Here is a 23362-nt window from a genome sequence, read left to right on the forward strand (position 1 = left end):
CCTACCGCTTATCCTGGTGGGTATTCCATACCCACACACACCCCGGTATTAGTTACACCTAACCCCCCCCCCCCCCCCAGCCTTAATTCCTGGCTGCGCCCCTGGGCATCACCACATCAATCAGATTTTCTTCAATCAAATTAGAATACACTCCAATTTCAAAAGCTTCCATTTGAGGAAAACGCTCGAGAACAGAGGACAGTCTGGACGAAAGAGAGAGTGCCAATTCGTCGGAAGTGACGTAAAACTTTTAAGGGATGCAGGCGACCGTGCGCATGTCCAGGGAACTTATCTCGCGACGTCTGCACTCCGGGAGGTCGTAAAGAAAGGCGGCCATAGGAGCCGAGAGTGCGCGCGTAAATATTTTTAGCACGGCTTAAAAATGCATTGCAATCATGAAATTCTGTCGCAGCAGATTATACCGAGATTGAGTTCACTACTCGTGGCTGAAGCACTGGTACTGGTATCCAGGGAGGGGGGGTTTTGTGCCCCCCCGAAATTTGTTGCCTCTTTTGGCGACTATCCGCGAAACATGTGCTCAGGAGAACACTAGCCCATTGCTAGAGTACTTTCTTCTATACAGTTACGTTTCATAATGTACACCACCAAAATGCTTTGGAGAAAGAAATATAAATATGGTATTATTAGTTAGAATTAATATATTCTACTAATGTGTACCACCAAAAGTTGATTATTTTTGCGAAAAGTCTTTCAAATTTTAAAAATATAAATAATTAAAATTATTTCACATTGTTACTTTAATTATAAAAGATAACATAATCCGAAACATGTTAAATAAAGTCATGAAGTTCACGCAAAGATAATGGGTTTATTTTTTGCCAACGTATAATATTACAGTTACCCTATGCAAGCGGGAAAAATGAGAGATCAAATAGTTCAAATGCATGTACGGAGCCGTAAATTGGGACGGGGCCTTCAATGAAAATTCGAAAATGTATTGCTTTCTAAGGAGCATTTTCATCTCAATTTTTCCACTCAAATCTTGCTTTCACAAGGGTGACGAAATGAAAATTCCTCATATTTACCCGATAAATTTCTTATTTTCTTTGAAAAATTCTCCCGCATTACCCACGACGTGCAGAGAACAATGACTATTAAAAAGACGAATAAAACTTAATGATGCGCACAAATTTTACGTTTCCCAATTCATTTACACAGTGATGAAACAGGACCAAAACGTAAACTTCATTTGTGTTGATATGAGTCAATCGATGACCAATAGGGTGGTTTCCTTCATCAAAGAAAACGGAAGGCATTGATTGCAATTCGTTTCCCACCATTAGTGTTTTCATAATATACAAATTATTTGGTTTTAGAAATACCGGTTTAGACGAATGGCAATGGTCAATTTTATCCTCATTTGAAAAAGGCCAGATTGGCGCCCATGCGATGCCACTCCACGTGACGTCACAGGGACCTAGTTTCTATACGAGTAGATAGGACTTTTACATCGTCTGAGATTACCAATGAGGCACAGAGCTCAGGGAAACGTCTCCTAATAATCACCTTTTAAAACTGGCTAAGGTCGGAAAGTTTTCCTCGTTTGATAAGGTATTAATAATCCTTATTTAAGCAAAGCGCTAACAGCTAGCATGGTACTCAGCTACCTGCTAGCATCCTGCGTCGCGTAGTATCAGCGCTCAGAGCCTCGCCCCAAGGTCACCTCAGTTGCGGCAGCGGGAACCAGAACGACGTCACACGGAGTTTTTACCGGCATTCATACTTACCCGTCGCGTTTTCGCGCGCTTGAAAATTTTCACTTTTCATTTGATCGTGAAAAATAGATATCGTCATTTGAAAATCTAAGAGCGTGAAATGCGTACTCCAGGAGTAATAATCTTTCAATTTATCATATAGAATATCGCAGATGGCGATGTATCGAAGGCATCCGGCAACACGGCAGCTCGCGGCAAATCGGAGAGCTTGGCTCAGAGTTTATGTAGATCAAAAATTGTGCGTATTCAAAGGAAACATCATTGATAATGTTGGTTCTTGATGGCATTAGCTATCCAGGTTTAAATTTCGTCGCAAATTTTCTCCACCCTGCTTTTAAGACCATCAGAAACGAAAATAAAACAATATTTTGCCGAACGGATAGGTATGTGAATTCGTTTTCCTCCGAACAACATAGGACTTTAAGAAATTCTTGGTGGGATGAAGTGGTGAAATCACTCCAAAGCGCGCGTTCCGATGTAAACGGAAGATGTCCTGTCTCCCCCGTCCACACGCCAATCGAGATGGAATGTGGCGTAGTCGTAGATTTAAATTAATGTTTACTCTCACAAATAAAGACCATCCATTTGCGACATTCTCCCGCTTTACATCATTCCCGGACACGCGTTTACTTGTTTTCCCTCGGTGGTAAAATCACTGTAATTACGGAGGAGGGAAGACGAAGTTCTGGACATGGTGGGTGAGTAGAGGCAGCTTCTTCTCCAGAAGGCATGAATGGAGCGAGTACTGAGCGGGGAGGGGACGTTAATAACAGTGTTAGAGGGAAGAATGTTGGGTAAACGAGGTAGAGGAAGGAAAAATTAACATTTTGTGATAGAATGAAAGATAATAGACATTATTATAGATTGAAGAGGGAAGTCAATGAAGGGCGGATAGACTGCTAGAATACGTCAAAAATCTTCCATAGAAACCTATCTTAATCGGCGGAACACGTAGTGATAATAATGAGCCCGTGGTGAGAGATCTTTATTAATTCTCTAATTATTGGTATACAATGCGTGATTTATGAAGGAGGCTGTTTTCTCATGTCCCGAGATTAACGGATTTTAACAGCGTTAGTACCGATCACCTTGAAGCTTGTCAAATTTATGTATTTTTTCAAGAAGGTGGTACTACCTCTGAGTTGGTTTTTAGAGGCCTTATGGGCCACAGCGGGCCCTTCCCCCCACTCTTTCAGAAGCGCTTATTAAGCCACGCATTGCTTTCAGTTCACCGATTTCTGTTTTTTTTAGGGGGCTGCGGATGGCTGAATTAATGAAATTTCTAACTATATCGATATATTCACGTTTACACATCGTATTCATCTGAAAATCGCGATTTATAATGAAAAAATATATTTTTCTCGGTGATTGCATATAAAATTTTTCCTTGGCATCCGTCGGAAATAATAATAACTAGCGATTTTGACAAAAATTCACGATATTTTTTATAGATATGAATTGTGGTAAAGAAATATGCCCAGGCAGAGTAGGATAGCAAAAAACAATGGTTCCCCCCTAGGTCCTAAAGTAAAATATCTTCCAGCGAATGCCCTGTGCTAGTTTCTCGCGCTGAACCTCTCTCGACAACTTTCCGCTATTCAAGTGAGACGAGTTGCGCGGTGCGGTGTTTCTCTCGTCTGACGACACGAGTGAAGAAGGATGAGAACTTCACGAACATAAAGGTAGGTGGCAGGAGTGGAGTTGAGGGGGCATTAATGAATAAAGCTAATTATTCGAGTCGTTGGCGTGGGGGGGGAGGGGGCGAATGACGTGGTGTGGCTCTTAAATTTGCATGATAGAACAAGAGCGGAGCGATGAAATATCATACGACAGCTAGGCGGGAGCAGCAGGAAGATAACTGGGCTACAAAATGAAAGTTCTAAATGAAGGTGGTTGAAAGGCACGCTGGATTTTCAACGTGGGTGAACGGAGGGAGAAATGGACAGGAATTGAATGTTGCGAAAGCATTTGAAGGACTCTTTTCGCTCGATCGCTCGTAGTTTGTCGTTATTTATAGCTAGTTTACTTATACTATCATCTGAAATCATTATAGAGCCTTTATTCCTATCGTGGAAGTTCATTATATCTCAATTGAAAAGAAAAACTTTGTTATATTCCGCCAATTTATTTTCAGGTACAAATAGTTTCAACGCAGCGGCGTTGTATCTAAAAATTAATTAGTGAAATATAACGTTTTTCTTTCCATTTACGATCTTTAATCTACCTAGATAGGTACCCGAATATGACGCCGCTGTGTCGAAAATATTTGCACATGAAAATAAATTGATGGAATATAACAAAGTTTTTCTATGCATTTACGATCTTTAAGTTTCCCAATAAGGCGGGTTCGTTGGAAAACTTAGCCATAAATTCAGATATTAGAAAAGGATGCCTTTATCTGCTTAGAAGCATTCATAGAGACCATTAATCAACACGAAATCGACGCCATCTGCTATTTTACTGCAGAACTATAACAGCATGCCGCCACGCACAAGATACTGAAATTTAGTCGATCTGTTAATTATTCAACGCACTGATGTCTTTTCCGGAGATGACTGCTCAATTTCTAATTACATCCAAGCTATCATTCATTCCGAGATTTTTTTTCTGCAATTCGCGGTTAGAGGTGACGAAACAAATGAAAATCACATTTTAAAAAATTACTTGGATACTTCATGTTCCATCGTTTCACGCTAACTTTTCCCACAAGTTCAAAATCTACCAAACCTCACCATGATTTTCGCCGCTGATTTCACTTGGTAATATCCGCACTTATGATTTCTATGGACGCGGCAATTGTGGTATGGGTGCTGGAATCTTACGCTTCGAATCATTTATAGCTAATATTTCATATTAATCGGCCTTCACAATGTACATTGTACGTATCTTGATATGCGTTTTGCAATTTTACGACGGAAAATCTACTATAGGTATATTTTTAATTATTTGAATATATTTCGTGAAGTAGCCATGAATTATGAGTTATGAAGGACGTTGGATTACGAGCAAGTCAACGGATTCAAACTCAACGAGAAGATCATGTGAAATGTCATATTGCATATTGATATATAAATTACTGTCGGTGTCGAAATGATGTCCCGCTGTACTTTGCAAATTTATATCTGCACTTCAGTGTATGCCACAATAATGAGTAATACGTCATTATAAAGGAAATTTTTTTCATAATTCTAAATTATTTTTTGTATTTTGAAAAATTTTAAAATGTAGACACGCGAGTGAATTAATGACTCCGCGCACCGTGAAATCAGCCGTTTTGTCAACTTCATGTACTTCGTAACTCAACCTAGGGAAAACTACTGCGTCCACAACATCCATCTTCCACAATAAGTTGCAAACATTAATGCAAATTAATAAAATGGCTTTCGCGTATTTTTAGAACTCATATTTTATTTTAAAATAACGAAAATGTTTAAATACTCTCTAGTCCTACAGTTGACCACGAAAGAAAAAATAAAATTGATAGTAATAATTCTTAATTTATTTGCAATTTTTCTATGCGATGCAATGAGGTCCGCATGCGATGAAGTCTAGATATAAATTTGCAAAGTACAACGGCACATCATTTTGACGCTGACAGTAGGTATTAGTATTTATTTTATAGGGTTCGTCGGCGGCTAACGCCATTTTGCATCGCTAACTGACTGGAAAAGGGGAAACAGATACATTGAAGTGCGATCAGCTCAAAGACTTAGGTCCAGCTAAATCGAAGAAGTATTATTACATTATTTGAATGTAACGAGGGAAATTTGGGTAGGGAACATTACCTTATTTCCTAGATTTTTTTATTATTCTCGGTATTGGGCTTTGATTCGGAGATTTTGAGAGATATCACTGACAGCCAATTATAATTTAATGATTATTGAATGACAAGGTGGTGCCCCCTGTCCCCAAAATACGAAACGGAACATGCCTGCCACTAGTGTGCAAGACAAGCCTGATTGCGGAAATTAATGGGATATACCGCAAGGCAGCTATATTTGTAATGGGTTGCAACGATAACCAGAGCAGCGAGAGCCCATTGCTGGAATGAATTAGGCAGGGAGTCGTTATTTGAGCGAAGAACAAAATGTAGGCTGAACCTATTAAGAAGATTCAGAGAGGACGTGTTCGTGCTTCACTTAACGGCTTATGATCATAAGAGGAGATAAAGGAAAAAGACAGCAGACCAGGGAGATTTGAGATGTTATTCTTTCCTAGGAATATCAGGGATAGTAACAGAAGAGCCATCATTGTAGTTAACCGCTGCACTCGCTACGTCAACCAAATGCATCTATTTTATAGTTACATTTTTCCCTTTTCTGGTTTGATTTTGTTGGTCCTTGTTTTCATTTTCGGCATCTAACTACTCTTACTGCTTTTATTTATCTGCGTGGATATTTAAGACTTAAATAATGTTATTATTTTTTGGATGGCTGGCGTCTTGCAAGGAGCAATGAATACTCGGCGAGAGCTCACACCGCCTGCTTGCATGCGCATGTTTTATGGCCTTTTTTCCGATGACTACCGAGGCGTAGGAGCGCATTGCATGCTGTATGCTAGTGTGCAATCACCCCCTGCCAAACGCCCTTGAGGTGGCTCGCAGGGTATTATGTATATGCAGATAATTATGACGCATTGTTCCAAAGTCAGCAATCTTTACCCACGCCAATAACCACCACTCTCCAACCCTTTCGAAACGCCGCCATTGACGTTTGGGTATACCGAGTACATTCCAGGATACTGAAATCCAATAGTAAACGCTCCCTGCAGAAAATTTACAGCTTATATTTTCTTGAATCCGACCTTTCGTCATCTAGAAATCATTTAAAAGACTTTTGTGGGCCTTTATACATTTTTTACGAGTGGAGCAGTTGGCTGATGTTTTAAGTGTCTAAGAGTTAACTATTGGCCTGTGAAATTTCAGCAGTATTGGGATATGCATGGAGGAAGGACGGATATATGTATGCATATAATATGCATCCCTTTTGTTTATATGCATTGACGAAAATTTCATTGAAGGGCATTGCGACGGAAAACGGCTTGCATTTGCCTGTGACTCGTCGACTCGCGATGAATTATTCATCAGGCCACAAAATGCGCTCTCCTGCAATTGGATGGAATATCGGAATTCAATCGCGACAATTATTGTTTCGAGTCAATTTCTCTTCTGCTCAATTAACACACGAACGATTACTGCTTCGCATGGAGTACACCTGGCGTGAAAAATAATTTTTCCCGAAAGACATTTAAATATTGCGTCAGCCAACCAATAAAGAAATACAGAAAATGAAACCCGAACAAATTAATTTTATATCACCGTGAGCAAATAAACGATGAACAATTTCATGAAATGTTAAAATAAACGAATCTCGATACGATAATTAAAATAAATAAAGTAGTTTGAATGCGTAAATGGCCTTTGACATTGAAAATACCCGAAGACAATGAAGTCAGAAAAGCCCGTTATAGTCGGAAGATATGCAGATAGCTCCTTCAACAACAACCCTGCCCAACAGTTCGAATTTTCTTAGCTGTCCATCGCCTCCACTACATACCACTTACCCTCCAAATACATCGTATTATAATGAGGAAGATTATTTTTACATATGATGGAATGCAATTTGCAGTCGAAAAAGTTGTTTTCTGATTAAAAAAAAATTCCATTGCATTTGTTAGGGGTTGTAGTTCAGGAACGTTAACCAACCCCCGCTCTGCTGGACAAGATCAGTGAAGTGGTGGCATTTGACGTTTGATAAATTATTATATCAGCAGTTATATTATTTTTACGTTTCATCCATTAATTTTTATTCCCAATATTATTAAACACAGGTCAAAATTAAACTAAGATCAAAATTCTTATTGAATATATACCGTTCTTTACCAAGGTAGCGGGAATGACCATTTTCAAACATGGCAATTTTGAATTACGACCTGAATTAAAAATCCTTTTTTATAGACATTTTTAGGATATTCTTTTAGATTGACTTATTCTTCCCTACCTGCAAGATATGGTGCTGTCTCTTAATTTCATGTATTATTTAAAAACAATGAACCGCAATGTACATCATTGACCTCCAACCCAAGCAAACCAACATTGACTTATGTTGTTACGAGAGCTGAACCCGACTATCTACATAAATCAAATTATTGGTCCGCAAATTTTCAAATCCCATTTACCGCTGCCGCCTCAAAAACATGCAGTAACCTGACTAAACCAGTCAAATACTTCTTCCTTAAAATAATCAGATAAATATTTCACATATGCTTAGCTAGCCCAACCTAATTGACAATTTCAACGCTCTATAACCCTATAATCATGAACGTATGCTCTTCATTGATGTTGTATATTTTCCATTGTTACTAATTTCAAATTATTATTATTATACTGATATAGTATACTGAATTATTAGCTTTAAAATGTTTACAAACCATGTACCAATCGGATTTAATAATCTGAGAAATATAAATTACATAATTATTATTACTTAGGGTGGTATGTTCCGGAAATATTTTTTCTTTCACTTTAATCCGTGTTGATCATGAATCCCAGAAAACCCACTTCACAACTGAAGTAAGTTTCTCAAAATAATTTGTGGTTTATGTTGACCGACTTCGTTCTAGCCATTCATTGGTTTTAGCCACTGGAAATCGGTTTGAAATTACGAATAGTTATTATTGCTTTATTAGTTTGAATAAAGATGTCATTAAGACTTTTTTTTAATTTTGATAATTATTTTATTTTAGTTTTGCTGAAGGACATCTGTTTCCCATCGAAGACATAAAAGTTTTAGCAAAAGAAAAACAGATGGCAATCGATCGATGACTCGTCCTATCGAAACTAGGACTTATGGAGTCACTAAGCAAGTGTATCACTCTTCCAATACAAGAGGTTATGGATGGGGGTGCGATCCTATCGCGTCCTAAGGGGAAAATTTGAAAACATCGTTTCATTTGTTTTTCCTATTTATTTTCATTTGAAGTGAGGGTGATGTGACGAGATCAGCGCCTCCCTCGAACGTGTGTTGTTACTTTTCATTCAACGCGGGCGTTTATCGAAACGTAGGTTGTATTTGTGGAGTGCCGTTCGTCTTCACTGCGACCGGAAATTGGTCACTGAACCGAGACATGGTCCTCGGGAGTGGCTGTTGAAATCAATGGATACTGCCCGTTAGCACGTACAACACGCATCTGTGCGTTCTCTCAAACGACAAGGAACGGCGTCGCTGGATAGGCACATGGAAACCCGAGTGAATGGAAGTATGTACCGATACGATGCTGTGAAAATTGGATAAGGTGCTCCAAGTAATAGCAATGAGCGTTTTTTCCTCTCTTCTGTAAGACACGGACGCATTACGCTTTCGATCGTCATCTGCTTTTTTCACGACAGATTGCCCTAAAATATCATTAAGGCCTGGTTACACGGTACATTAACACATACAAGTCAATGTACGTTTGCGTTAGTGATTTTGGTGGACCGGAACAGAACATGTACGAATGTATGAACCAAATTAGAACAGGTTCTATTTTCTGTGCATGCATTCGCACAAGTTGAGTGGTTACACGGTGCATTTTGGTGTTCATTCTCGCGTCATACATTTAGACATTGACTTGTACGTGTAAATGCACGGTGTAACCAGGCCTTTACATAATTTAGCTTAGAAAATATACTTTCTCACTGGTACAATTTTAAACATTTATAAAATGCCACACTTCTAAGCAACATCCTCGGTAATCACTAAATTCGTAATAAATTTGGTTGCAGGTCCATGGACTGTAAAATGTAAAGTTTAAAATGGAATTACTTTTAAGTGATTCATGAGCAGGAGAAATCATACTGTGAAACTTGCGGGAGTGCCCAAAAATTATAATGGGTCACATTTACTTAAGTGACGCTTCCAAGATGAGAGTTCGTCTTGCTGTTCAGGTGATTTTGCTAAAATTTGCTCTCCATGAGAACTAATTAACAATAGGGTAGTTTCCTTCATCAAAGAAAACGATAGGCATTGATTGCGATTCGTTACCCACCATTAGTGTATTCATAATACACAAATTATTTGGTTTTTGAAATACCGGTTTAGACGAATGGCAAGGGTCAAATTTTATCCTCATTTGAAAAAGGCCAGATTGGCGCCCATGCGATTCCACTCCACGTGACGTCACAGGGACCTAGTTTCTACACGAGAGGATAGGAGTTATACATCGTCTGAGGTTACCAATGCATGCATGAGGCGCAGAGCTCAGGGAAACATGTCTTAATAATCACCTATTAAAACTGGCTAAGGTCGGAAAGTTTTCTTCGTTTGATAAGGTATCAATAAACCTTTTTTAAGCCAAGCGCTATCAGCCAGCAAGGTACTCAGCTACCCGCTAGCATCCTGCGTCCCATCAGCGCTCAGAGCCTCGATCAAGGTCACTTCACAAGGAGAGAGGGGGGACCAGAAATGCGTCGCACGGACTTTCCTACTTACGCGTCGCGTTTTTGCGCGCTTGAAATTTTTCACTTTTCATTTAATCGCGAAAAATAGATATCGTCATTTAAAAATCTAAAAGCGCGAAATACGTACTCCAGGAGTAATAATCTTTCGATTAAGGCAATAAAAAAATAATAGGAAACCACCCTATTCCACTCTGTCTCAATAAATATTATTCCTCCCTTCGCTTTTTTCATTAAATGTATACGCTCCATTCTTCATCCAGGTTCTGAGTTTGTCTGTGGCCACTGCTCTCGGATTCTATCGTAATTACCAGCCAGAATTGGCTGGCAGTGAATCCATTGTAGCATTTTGCGAGCGCTTCAACTCTGTCTTTGATGCTCTGAATAGGAAATTGTTGGCCTAGGGAGTTACTCTCCACAGTAAAGACTACAAAGGTAGCCTATTTTAATTTTATTCACTTTCACTTGATAGCCTTGTTGTAAATCAATCAAATTAACTTTCAAGGGTGAAGTTCACTAATAATATTTCTTTCCTTGTAACAACATGTGGCTAACATTTTTCCCATTCTGTTCAAATTCAGTGTTATCTTCTTTCTTCTGCCACAATTCTTCCAAAGAATCTATTTTCTCAACATATAATTATTAGGCTTGCTCCTGCATCACCCAAGCTAATTCACATATTTTCATGCCTGTAGTTAATTAAATGCAAATAAAATTGATGATTTTGAGGCGTGACTTGGTGAAATTTCTTAATGTTAAATAAAAAAACTGTGAATTTCACTTATCATTTTTACAACAACCAGTTTCCTCACTGTGCCAAATTGTCAGGGGCAAATACAGGGAGAGTATGGCCTTATATTCGTTGAGTCAATAGGGGTGGAAGGCTGATTAACGTGGGGAAGTTAGGAAGGAAAGTATGGTGGTCATTAAGTAATTTAAATTACCAAATTACCTAAATTAACCATTTATTAAAAAATTTATTAAAAATAATGGTGTTAAAAAATAATGGCACATTAATATTTAACTCCCTGCATCCTGCATTTTCACTTGACGATGTTGCCCAGCGACGAAAGTGGTTGTTATTTAAAAATATGTGAAATTTACTAGGTTATTTAACGTAAATGCAAATGCTAAATATTACCGATATATTTTTTCTCTGCCATTCCTATCACTATATATTTGAACTGAGATACATCATGCATACCAATCACACTCGGAGCAGGAGTTTTGGGAACATAAATGGATTATATGCTATGATTTCTTAGGTAATGAAGGGCACCCTCAGATGGCTCAGTGATAGGGAGGGGAGAGTTACTGCTGGTGATATAAATACGAAGCACTTCCTGACTAATAAAACAGCAGATGGCCTAAGAGTGACATTGATATCATCATTGGAGGGATATCTTGTGGAAAAGGAAGGATTTGAATACGTGCTGACTGGGAAAATAAATCTCTGACTCCCTGGAGGTAAGATTTTGCTGAGGCTGCATTAATGTTTTTCATTTTGTGTGTAAGACTGCATTGATGTTATTTCATGTTAAATCATTCTCCATTGCAGCGAGTTTAGGCTGGTAAAGCTAACGACCACTCAGCAACGCCTGCTATCCTCCAACTGTACAAAATATCGAGCACATACAGATTGTTTAACCCTCGAGCGGGCGCGCCTGATATTTTTAGACGACCGGGCGCGTGGCGTACTTTGTCCACGATACATGCATTTAAATGGTAACACTCGTTTTTTGTTCAAATTTATCTTTATTTGTAGAAATTAGGTCAAGATTGTATACGTATAGGTGATACAGATGTAAAGGTACACAGGTGGTTCACGGCTGGTCGCGCGCCGTAATTTATACGCCACGGGTGTCGGGTTCCTCTTGACGGTCTAAAAAAATTGCTACAATACTTTGTGCTTTAAGAACTCACACTATAGGTAGTCAAAATGACATAGTAAGAATACACAAGGCCATTCTAGACCAGAATATACATACGTACAATGTTGAAATCCTTGGTTTTCGAAGATAGGCGTACTTTAAACGCCAGCGCGCGCGCTCGTAGGTTGATCCACCAGGAACAGGGAACTGTACGGTGGAAAATGATTTCTCACGATGTGAGCCAGTGCTCGCCGACATCAAATAAATCTACAAAGATCCCTTGAAAATTGAAGGCACAGGAAAAATTTAACTCGTAAAATAATTGTGAAATTTGGGATGTTGATGAAGCCGAGGATCACGATTACTCACTTCCCGATGTATTGGACTGCGTGTTATTTTATTTTATTGGGGTTATATGCGAGGCATTGCTGCAAAAGATTGAATTTGTTGAGTGTCGGGGAGCATTCATTGATCCACCTGGGTATTCCCACTCGGCTCTCGATAGGTTGCTGAGCATGAAGGATCAATCGATTGTGCGTCCGAATAGTCGATTGTTTTATGAAAATGTTTGAGGACTTATTTAGAAAACACGGGAAGTGCTGGAATTCTAGTCAAGTAACTCTCACTAATGTGCTGGACCCTTCCTTTCCGCGCAGTGAGCATCGGGAAATGATGTTTGCTACCATCATCATTCGGTTTCTGAATTTGGGGATGAGGCAAGCTGCGCGGGTGGAGAATGCAGGGGTTGGTCATGAATACCAACGCCTCCTGAAGGAGAAACCCGAAGTTTTTAAAAACTTAAATGTTTTTCATTTTAGCCTCGTGGAAATAATTTTTTTTGATTGTCCGAGCCTTTTATTGTCCAATCATTTTACTTGTACTATCTTTCATATTGATTTTTGGCTTTTTATTGAAGAGTGAACTTATCTTAGAATTCTTCTTGTACTGGCCGGCCAGTTGTTCTGAATAAGTATGCCGGATTTTGTCTTCCAGATGGTGAATTTACGATTAGAGTTGTCATAGGGATTAACAGTTTGACTTAAAAGGAATTCATGATGCATTCTAGCCAAGGAAAGGGGCAGTTAATACAGAATGACATAACTGTGGTAGATAGTCGATGAATGCATTTTTGCAACTGAAAATGCAATTTTAACGAAATAAGAAACTTGAAAACCGGCCTAGAAAGGATGGCAGTTGATAACTGAAAACTCCGGAAAATTCAAACCGATTCTCCGAGATTAACAGGCCAGATCACCACTTTTATGTTCGTTGTGCTCAAATCTCGGGAAATGCTCTCCAATGCTAATCTCATTGGAGAGTTCAATGAAGTTAAACCTACATATCTTGTCACACGCCTGATTTTATGTGCCAATTCAATTTCATTTGAAAAAAGCCGTGAATTCCGTCGTAAAAAAAGAAACTGGGGAAAACCGTGAATATTTTCATGGAACCTTAAAAATCCCTCAAACTTGATTGTAGAACTACGATTTAAAGATCAAAAGAAAAATCGATATGTCTATCATATTTCAAGGTCAGTGACGCGCAGGCAATGTCCACGCATTTATCTCCACATGTATATTCGAAGCGCAATTATTGGTCCGCGTGCCATCACGACACATTGATCTTAAGCCTGTGCTTGGAAGACCGGTAACCGTTCATTAACCCTGGCGAAAATTCAGACACTTTTTAATTTCCCTGGCACCCTGGTCCCTCCATTTTCCCGCTCACAACCTATAGGGGGAGCTGAATTTAGTAAACGATATGTGACGTCAGGAGAGAGAGATAGCACTTTGATTTGTGCGTTTGCATTCGCGGTATCTGTCGCGTTTTGTTAAATTTTTAGTTAACGTGAGGCCGGTGATTGATATGTAATCAATATTTCTCCCTAAAATGGCTTACCAATAGACCGTAAATTTGACGGAATTCAGACCGTGAAAACCTGGAAAAAACTGTGAATTTTATAAATTAGCTTGAGTGGGAGCCGTGTATGAGGTTGTTCTTAATGAAAGGCTTCAAAGGGACCCCGGCTCAAATGTCCTATCCTACGGATGGAGTGCTGTACTTGAAGTGCCCTCCACATTGCACTCAAGCAGGGCCTCTGAAAAATTTCTGCCACCGGCGGGAATTGATCACGGTCCCGTGGGGTGGGCGACCAGCAGTATAGCCACCTCATAAATCATAGGAGTTGTCCAATCATTTTTGATGCTACTATTTAATGCATAAACTCTGTGTCCCATTAGTCACGTGACTAGTGGGGATATCCTCCGAAATACACTTTTATGATTGTGAAAGGTTTCTGAAAGTTAGATTTCTCTTGGCTGTAATCAAATTAAATGCTAGTAAAAGTTTAGCGAAATAGCCATCTCACGGTACTTGAAAGATATTTTCACCTGATCCAGTTTTAAATAGTAACAGTGGATAATGATAACAACTTTTCGCCGAGAAAAGATGTTTGAGGATAATAAAGGATGGAAAAAAGTTTACTGTGTGTGTTCGATAGAGTACTTTAATGCTTTCGCTTTTAATGATTTATGCGATCATGCATTGCATGTATGCACCACGTTTTTAGCTCATTTAGATGACGGCAGCAATCGAGATAATTCTGCCAGTATCTGAAAATGACATGTCCAAGTAACTTAGTCACATCCGAGCAAAGGGCGGATTCAGCATCAAATTTGGGGGGGGGGGTGTCGTGACCTGGGACATTTATATATAACCGCCCCCCCCCCCCTAGAAGCGAAAATAAATTTAGTTCAAAACCAAAGATATAAACAAATTTTCCTTTTGAAGAAAAATGATATTAGTATGAGACATGGCACTAAAATAAAAATCATTATTTTTTAAAGCAAACAATAGGGTGGTTGAGTGAAGTCCTCTCGGGATTTCCACCGATTTTCGGTTTTTAAGTCCCGAGAGGACTTCACTCAATTAATACGCCGGGAAAGAATCTCATAATAGGGTGGTTTCCTATTATTTTTTAATTGCCTAAATCGAAAGATTATTACTCCTGGAGTACGTATTTCACGCTTTTAGATTTTTAAATGACGATATCTATTTTTCGCGATTAAATAAAAAGTGAAAATTTTCAAGCGCGAGAAAACGCGACGCGTAAGTAGGAATGATGGGAAAAAGTCCGTGCGACGCATTTCTGGTCTCTCCTCCCGCCTTGTGAGGTGACCTTGATCGAGGCTCTGAGCGCTGATGGGACGCAGGATGCTAGCGGGTAGCTGAGTACCTTGCTGGCTGATAGCGCTTGGCTTAAAAAAAGGTTTATTAATACCTTATCAAACGAAGAAAACTTTCCGACCTTAGCCAGTTTTAATAGGTGATTATTATGACATGTTTCCCTGAGCTCTGTGCCTCATGCATGCATTGGTAACCTCAGGCGATGTATAACTCCTATCCTCTTGTGTAGAAACTAGGTCCCTGTGACGTCACGTGGAGTGGAATCGCATGGGCGCCAATCTGGCCTTTTTCAAATGTGGATAAAATTTGATCCTTGCCATTCGTCTAAACCGGTATTTCAAAAACCAAATAATTTGTATATTATGAATACACTAATGGTGGGTAACGAATCGCAATCAATGCCTATCATTTTCTTTGATGAAGGAAACTACCCTATTGCAAAAACTAATGAATTTCTGTCATAATTTCCTTAAAATTCCAGTGTCATTAACCCTCTCTCTGAAAAAAAAGTTACCACTTGAACGACCACAGCTTGTTTTTCCCCCCCCCCCCCCTATTCCACCGCCCCTAGTTTTGATTCTGGGTACGCCCATGACCTGGGAGTTTGGAAACCCCCCCGCGAGGAAGAGGAGCGTTCTCCCGTGTAAAATGTTTCGCAGGTTTTGCTTCGCGAGTTTTGGGTCTTGTTGCCATTCACTAGCACATAAACTCCCTCTATTCTTTTAAAAGGATACAAAAACTGTTAAACCTAAAAAAAATTAAAAGTAAATGCAATTTGGGGGAAGTCATGACCCCTGACATCTCCCCCTAAATATGCCCCTGCTCTGAGCTGAATATGCTCGTGGGATTGTTGACGAAACAGTATTCCTCAGACGACAAATAACGCGTTTAATGCCCGGTAGACATGATAGCGTGCTGTCTCTCAAGTTAACCTCACGCGACGGGGGACCCAGAAAATGGACTTGCGTGAAATGATTATTCTTTTCCAAATTCATTTTTTCGTGTCCTTTTGTTCCTTCGGATATGGCGCCCTTCTCACGCTCAAGTTCCTTCGTGGGATTCAGGAGTTAGTTTCCGAGGTTTCCTTCAGATGTCGCATCAGTCTTTGATGGTTTCTCCGTGATAGTGGCGCGGAGGATCGATTCGAGTGAAATATTTACAAACACAATTCGTGGATGGCGTACGAGCAACTAACTTTGCTTCCGTGGGTCTACGGGGCTTTAGCATCCTTTTGTCAGCTGATATCAATTCGTATTATTATTAAAAACCCATGAACTAAAAGCCGCAAGTTTTATTTATTACCACATTTCTTACGGATTTTTATGCCCACTAAGAAATAAAAGTACCAGAATTGTGATAAAATCTGTTTTTAAGAAGGTTTTAAGCCGCTGAGTGCGTCCACTGGGTTGCGGATGGTGGGTCAACCTCTCGATGGAGAGATTAGCTGTGATATACTGAAGCGAGTTTACTTGCCGTTTAAGCAGTCGTGGAAAAAAAGCGGCGGCATTCTGAGGTGGTATGAGTCCATCCCTAGGTAAGATAGGCCATCTTAATCATACATAAAGCTTGTGAAGATGCCGTGACTTAGCGACGGGACGTCTTTTTATTATTTTTCTTAAAGGTAAAATGTATTGGTAAATTTAAAAAAAATATTTTTGGACCTTAAAATTATTTTTTTAGTTCCTGACCACTTTTCAGAAGCTTTATCATTTTTATTCTTTTTTTTATTTTTATTTTCTTTATCTTTTTTATTTAATTTAATTTATGATTCAGTATTATTTTTTCATAAGCTATATCATTTTTAATATCTTTTTTATTTTTATTTTCTTTATCTTTTTTTGTTTTATTTATGATTTATTATTTTTTTTTTTAATCTTTGCAAATGGAAACAAGATTTCATTAACGTCGGCTAGAATTTTTTCCAAAAAAATCAGCATTTCTATTCCATAAGGTGGTCATCTTAAATTCGTCGTTAACTACGGAGTAAGTCGTCAACAAAGGCGGTTTTAGGTTGGGGTAGTAAGGCGGTGATGGGGTCTTCTCAAATCTGGCCCACGCAGAGTGAGTGGTTGGCCCATCTCGTCTCGTCCCGTGGCGACGGAGACCCCTGAATATGTGATGCACAAACTTTTATGAAGGCGATGGGGGGGGGGGGGGGGGGGGGGGAGGTGATGACGCGATTACCAAGTCACAGCGCACGACTTTGAGCTCGTATCTCTTTCGTCTGCATAATTAAAGCTAACGGCTGGAACCGCCCCCCATCCTAATCTCTTCCCTTCTCTCGTGTTTACAGGGCGAGCAGAGACGTTCAAATGAGCTTCATCGGATTAAGGTCGTTAATGTTTGCCCGAGGATTGAGTAATAAGCAATCACACGTCGGCGAGCAATTAAAAAGACTCATTCTTCCCATGGTGATTGCATCATTCTTATGCAAAAAGTAAGTAAAGCGCTCCGTGAGGTTCTCATTTGCGTGTATGCTAACGATGCTATTTATATGTTTGGTAGACAGAAGTACAATGAATTGAAAGATTTATCTAAAAATCCACATTTTAGCTCAAGCTATAAAGAAGAGATCAAATCATGCTGGCTTGGCCCACGTTTCCATTTTGCAGATAAAAGACTAAATGTTCAAAACCAAGGTCGTGGTGCGCATTTGTTTACATTCGACGTGTGAGTGATATAAATTCATCATCACGTATTCCAGATTTTAGTGCTAGTCATTTGGTTCGGATCTTCGAAAATTTATCAAGTTAGAGGGCGTCGAGATGAATTAAAATGTGCTTCATCGGATTAAGTTTGTTAAGGTTTTCCCGAGGATTGAGTTATAAACAATCATATGTTTGATAATATGGGCCTTCTAACACTTTTTCCAGCTCTGTAACCCAAAATATTTAGTTACTGCATCGTAATGAAAACAAAAGACGCACGCAATACTTTTATGAACGCAGTTATTGGAATGCGAATTGGAATTTTCAGCCGCAGTTAATTCATGCGAAGCTACGCATGGCTACGCATTAATTAACCTGAATTCTACATTTTAAGTTAAATTCATGACGAAATAGTGCACATTACAAGCGAAATTTTATAAGATTCGTGTGGCACCCCGTTCATTCGCTGCCATTACTACCTGGATTGGAGGGATGAAATTGGCGTTACACGTCGTTTTGCAGGAATTTTGTTTAGATATTCTTATAGTAATAACGTGATGCGTTTTGAAAGTATAAATTAAAGATTACCGTCTTCAGTTAAAGCTCAAGTCTTATGATTTACAGTCCCGATGCCGTTTTGGGACGAAATACTCCTGCAAAAAAAGTATCAATAGCATATAAAAAAATTACGTCCATTTGAGAATAGTTGGCAAAAGAATGTGTATAAAGTTCAGATTGAAAGTAAGCAGTTTTCAGCTCTGTAACCCAAAATAGTAATGGAAGTCGTCTGGGATTCACGCCGTTTTCGAAAAAAAGGGATTCTGACGAGTGCTTGTGTTATTCCCATCGTAGTTTTACACTACTTGATGACGAAATTTACTTATAGTTGTATACTAACTGAATTTATCACGATGAAATAGGGCAATCCGTTTTAATTTTTGCTGATGTTTCATTTCCACTTACATTGCCTCAACGAAACTCAATGACTGTTTTATTTTGATGCATTTATGTAGTCTTTTATGTCACTCTGGTTGCACCAGAACATAAAAAATGCATATAAAGTATTTGAGAATTGATTCTGAATATATCGGCAAAAGCCGTTGAAGGATTAATATTAATCACTGAGGGTGTTAACTATGAACTTCATTGGAAGTGAGTGCTATAATCCTTATTTAGGTATGTGTAAAGAGTAAAAACCCTGTGAAATGGTATCTCACACTGCACTTAGGGATATTATTATCAAACAAAAGGCAATCAGGGTAGACAAAGCGAAATGTTTACGTTAAATAGTCAAATAGGCGTATGAAAACATTCCACAGGTCAGTGTCCACAAAAGATGTTCTTCGCAGTGTACAAGTAGTCATGTTAAGCATGCAGAAGAATGCAAAGTTGATTTCATTTGCTATTTAATAAATTCAGGTACAGCGTGCTGGCGTAATCTTCTCGCATTGTCAATAATTCATTAAAAACAAAGTAATGTTGACAAAATTATCTGATTTAAACTAAATCCGCCGTGTTTTTTCATAAGGTGTCGCAATTTTCATGCCAGAAAGACTTAAAATTACTACAGGGCTAACTTTGGCCCCTTATTTCTTGGAAACAAACAAACTTATCTAACTTTAACACTAATAAACAATGTATATAAAGTGGTTCAAATTATTGGCAGAACATGCACTTCTAATTTAAGAATATCTCTGACCATCTTAAGTAATTTAACAACCAGAATATTTTTTAAAAACCTTTAGGCTAAATTATCTAAAATTGTGGTAACTTTGGCCCAATCTAATAAAATCATACGAATCTAACTCTAAAACATGGGTTGGAGCAAAGATAACCCACGCAAAATATCTCTTAGAACAGTTTTCAAGTTTTTTTTCAATTTCACGTGTAAATTTATTTTACTGAGGCAAAAATGAAAAATTAAAAAACAGCGTTTCTTCCAGAAAATATCATATTATATTACAGTGAATACATAATCAGTTAACGATCAAAATTCATTCTATTCTATGGAACTAAAACTCAAACTAAATCTTTGGTGAAGCCAGTTCTGCTGCCTGTTGACTGATGCAAGAACTAAGTCGATAACTCAATGACAATGACAAAATACAGAACTAAGAATCTTTTTGCGTATCTGGGCCAAAGTTACCTGCCAAAGGTCAAAGTTACCCCAGATGAACGTATAGTAAAATTACTATCATTATCACCACTATTTTTTTTCCTCGTACAGCCTCTATGATACTTGTACGGTGAGGAAAATAAGTGTTATGGGCGCATGTCGAAAAGGACGCCCCCCCTCCCCTAAACGTCGAGTCGTGTTTGAACGAAGGACTTCAAGTGTTTGTGGAGCTCTTTGGAGTTCTCAGTTCTTCGGCCCTCGGGCACCGGCAGCTACGGCACACGGATAGCGATGAATACATTGAAATAGAATGTCGTGCCCCGTCCGGCTTGAGCCATTTAGGTCATGTTTGCATGAATGGGGCAGTTTAACATGACCAAAGGACTCCAGTGCCATAAATTAAGGAAATCAATTGAGAATTTGGACGCGGCTCATAAACATTCTAGTTTTGGATTTGATATCCTGATGAAATCTCATTGTATTAAGCCTGGTTTATTTGCTACACGTCAAAGTTGACTGCTAAAGCAGAGAGATTTTTAAGTTTCATTGTTCGTACTATTAAGGTTACCAACGGTGTGTCGATTAATAAAAATCAATGGCGTCATTCACTGGTACGACTTCTTGCATGCTTTTATTTTTCTTTTCTTTTTTGACCTTGCATAGATTTACTTTAGGAAATACTAAACGTTGGCAAGTTTTGCTTTTATATGATTGTGCACGTATAATTTGTTATTGGGCGTAATATTTTATGACTGTATGGTATGCATACAGCGGCCCTCTTGTATGCGGCATTTTGGTGATGGATCACCCCCTTCCAAACACTCTAGGGGTAGTTTGCGGGGTATAATGTAGACGTAGATGTAGATTATTCATACTGACAAAAATACATGGTTGTTATCCTTAGCATTACGAGGAAAGAATGACATATTGAATCTCTCTGTTTCAAAATCTATTTCCTTTCCTTTCTTCTCGTGATAAGTCTATCGTTGCTTGACGCTTAAAAGAGGATATTTTTCTCTCCGTCTGAGACAAACTCTTCTCCAAATTTATCAAGTAAATTTAACCTATACTTTGCTCTAGATAATAAAAGGAAGTTGATTATTGTTACGATGGAAGGATGACTCACCGCCTTTGACGAGCAGTGAAGTGACGAGTAGTATGGTTAGTGCCGCGTGCGTCTTTAGGGATACGAAGAGGGGACGACAGGAGAGGATGCCACTCGATGCGGGAGAAGGGGAGAAGGCCAAGCAGCCGTAGGCACGATCGCGCGTCACCCCGGAATGTCCAGTCAACGCCATCCTCAGTCTCTGCTTTCTCTCCGTCGCACGACACACACACAGCCAATGGGCGCCAACCCCTGCAAGTAGCACACAATAAATACATCAATCAATCTTTATAACATCAGCAACGGATGGACCAAGTCATAAGTTAGACACAGTTTATTGCAAAAATATTATGGATTTCCATGGACTATTTTAGTTACCTCATGAACCACTAGATCCAGGATTGGGACAGAAGGAGGGGGTCAAGGTGGGGGTAGCCTCTCAGAAGTTGTGGGGGTCCGGACAAAAACACCATTTTATATAGTGTAAATTGGATACCCAATGGGGGTATATTCCCCCCCCCCCCTAGCCCCTCACCGGGTCTGCCACTGAGCTCAATGAAACTTAAGGAAGGAGGGTGAGAAAAGATCAAAATGAATTCTGCGCCAAAGACATTGAGAAGAGAATCGCGAATTAAAAGGAGGCGTTCATGAACAGTAAGGAGCTTTTGAGAGGATCGCCAAGTAATATTCTAAAGAAACGGCCTACGAAAAGTCATATCTGGAGTGTAGCGCTTTACGGTGCGGAAACGTCCACTTGACATTGATACAGGTACCAACAGGCGTGAGATGGTCTGTGTTTATAGGATCAAATTGAATGCTAGCGAATTCATCTTAAGTTTTAAATCTCATCAATTCATTCATTCATAGTATTGGTATCCAAAGATTATGTTATGGATACATGCAGCAGCCATTCGTCTATCCCTTTTCCAAGTCAGTTATTTCATACCTCCCTGAGGCTCTTGTTCCCTCCATCCTTTTCAATCCCTCCTATCTGCTCTTGTCCCTTGGTCTTCCTCTGCGAATTTTTCTATTAATCTTTCCTACCATTATATTTACGGCTTAACTTCTGTCTCATCAAGTGGCCGATCCACCGCGTTCTTCTTATGCGTATATTTATCCATATGATCATTTCTTCCATGTACCTTCTCATGTATCACCCTACCCGTCTAATTTATCTTCAGAATCTTCGTCCAGTATTAGGTTTCGAAGGACTCTACTCTTTTCTGTTCACTTCTTACGATGGCCCAAGCTTTTGAGCCATGGATTGCCGCTACAATCTATCCAACGTAAAAAGAAAAATGTCATGATAGCGGAGGGTCAAGTTCGAGCGTGACGCCCTTAGAGCGAAGGTGGGTGACGTCACTACCGGTATCCTAACATACCACGAGCGTCTCAATGGAAACTTGGTTTGCGTCACGTGACTCGTATACGATTAGCGAATGGCAGGCACATTCTTGCTGAGAATTCAGGTAACAAGATATATCATTCAAGAGCAGCTCATTGATCTTTCATTGGTGAGTACCTACTGCTAAAAATATTGAAAAAAATTGTATTTCATTTTGGTATTTCCCTAATTTTTTTTTCTCTCTGGCTGATTGATTTGTAAACTTCCCTCGCCACGTGATGAAGGGTACTCGTGTTTTCTCAAAGATCTCTCTCTACTTCGTCCTCCACCACGCCATGCGCGCCACTCCGCTGCGCGATTGTTTACCCCGAGTGAATTCAAGCCAGGCTTCGGCGTGCGAGGAAACAAGGCCATTAAGCCCCGTGACTTCAACGCGTAAACGCTCGTCTTCAGATCGCTCCCAATGTAATGCACGTTTGTGTATATTACGGCCACGCTGCGATGTTTTCGAGCTGTCGTCAGAGCACTAAAAAACCGCAATGGAGTGCGAAGCGGGAATTGGTCGGAGGCGGAAGGTCGACTTTAAGGAAAGCTAGTTAACTCACGGCCCACTCACTTTATGTTTCCCGAAATCCCTTGTCCGGACGCCTGTTAGCGCAGATCCCGCGTTATATTTAGAGGCTTCGGTGGCTTGCCCTTTTCTCCGCCTTTTCGTTTGCATCAACTCGGTGTCCTTCCTAGAAGGAGTCTCTGGTCCGACGTTCGTGTGAATTAACGTTCGAGCGTGGTTCCTGCGTAAAGAGCTAGTGTGGATTTCCCATCTATTCGTATTCTTGATATAACAGAGACCAAGGGTTTGCTCGAACTTGAAAATGATCTCACAAAGTTGAAAATAAAGAAATAAAACTTTGTAAGGTTCAC

The 23362-nt window shown here is 39.4% G+C and overlaps 1 protein-coding gene across 1 annotated transcript in view; it reads right to left on the reverse strand.

Annotated features, from left to right (window-relative positions):
• LOC124155421 overlaps positions 1 to 23362 on the reverse strand; it is a 249543-nt gene that overhangs the window by 18285 nt on the left and 207896 nt on the right. Inside the window, exon 2 of the mRNA XM_046529216.1 lies at positions 21118 to 21348. Within this exon, the coding sequence (XP_046385172.1) occupies positions 21118 to 21289 (172 nt within the window). The 5' untranslated portion in view covers positions 21290 to 21348. The remainder of the gene's footprint in view (positions 1 to 21117; positions 21349 to 23362) is intronic.

Source organism: Ischnura elegans, chromosome 3, assembly GCF_921293095.1.
Source record: "Ischnura elegans chromosome 3, ioIscEleg1.1, whole genome shotgun sequence".
Classification (NCBI taxonomy): domain Eukaryota; kingdom Metazoa; phylum Arthropoda; class Insecta; order Odonata; family Coenagrionidae; genus Ischnura; species Ischnura elegans.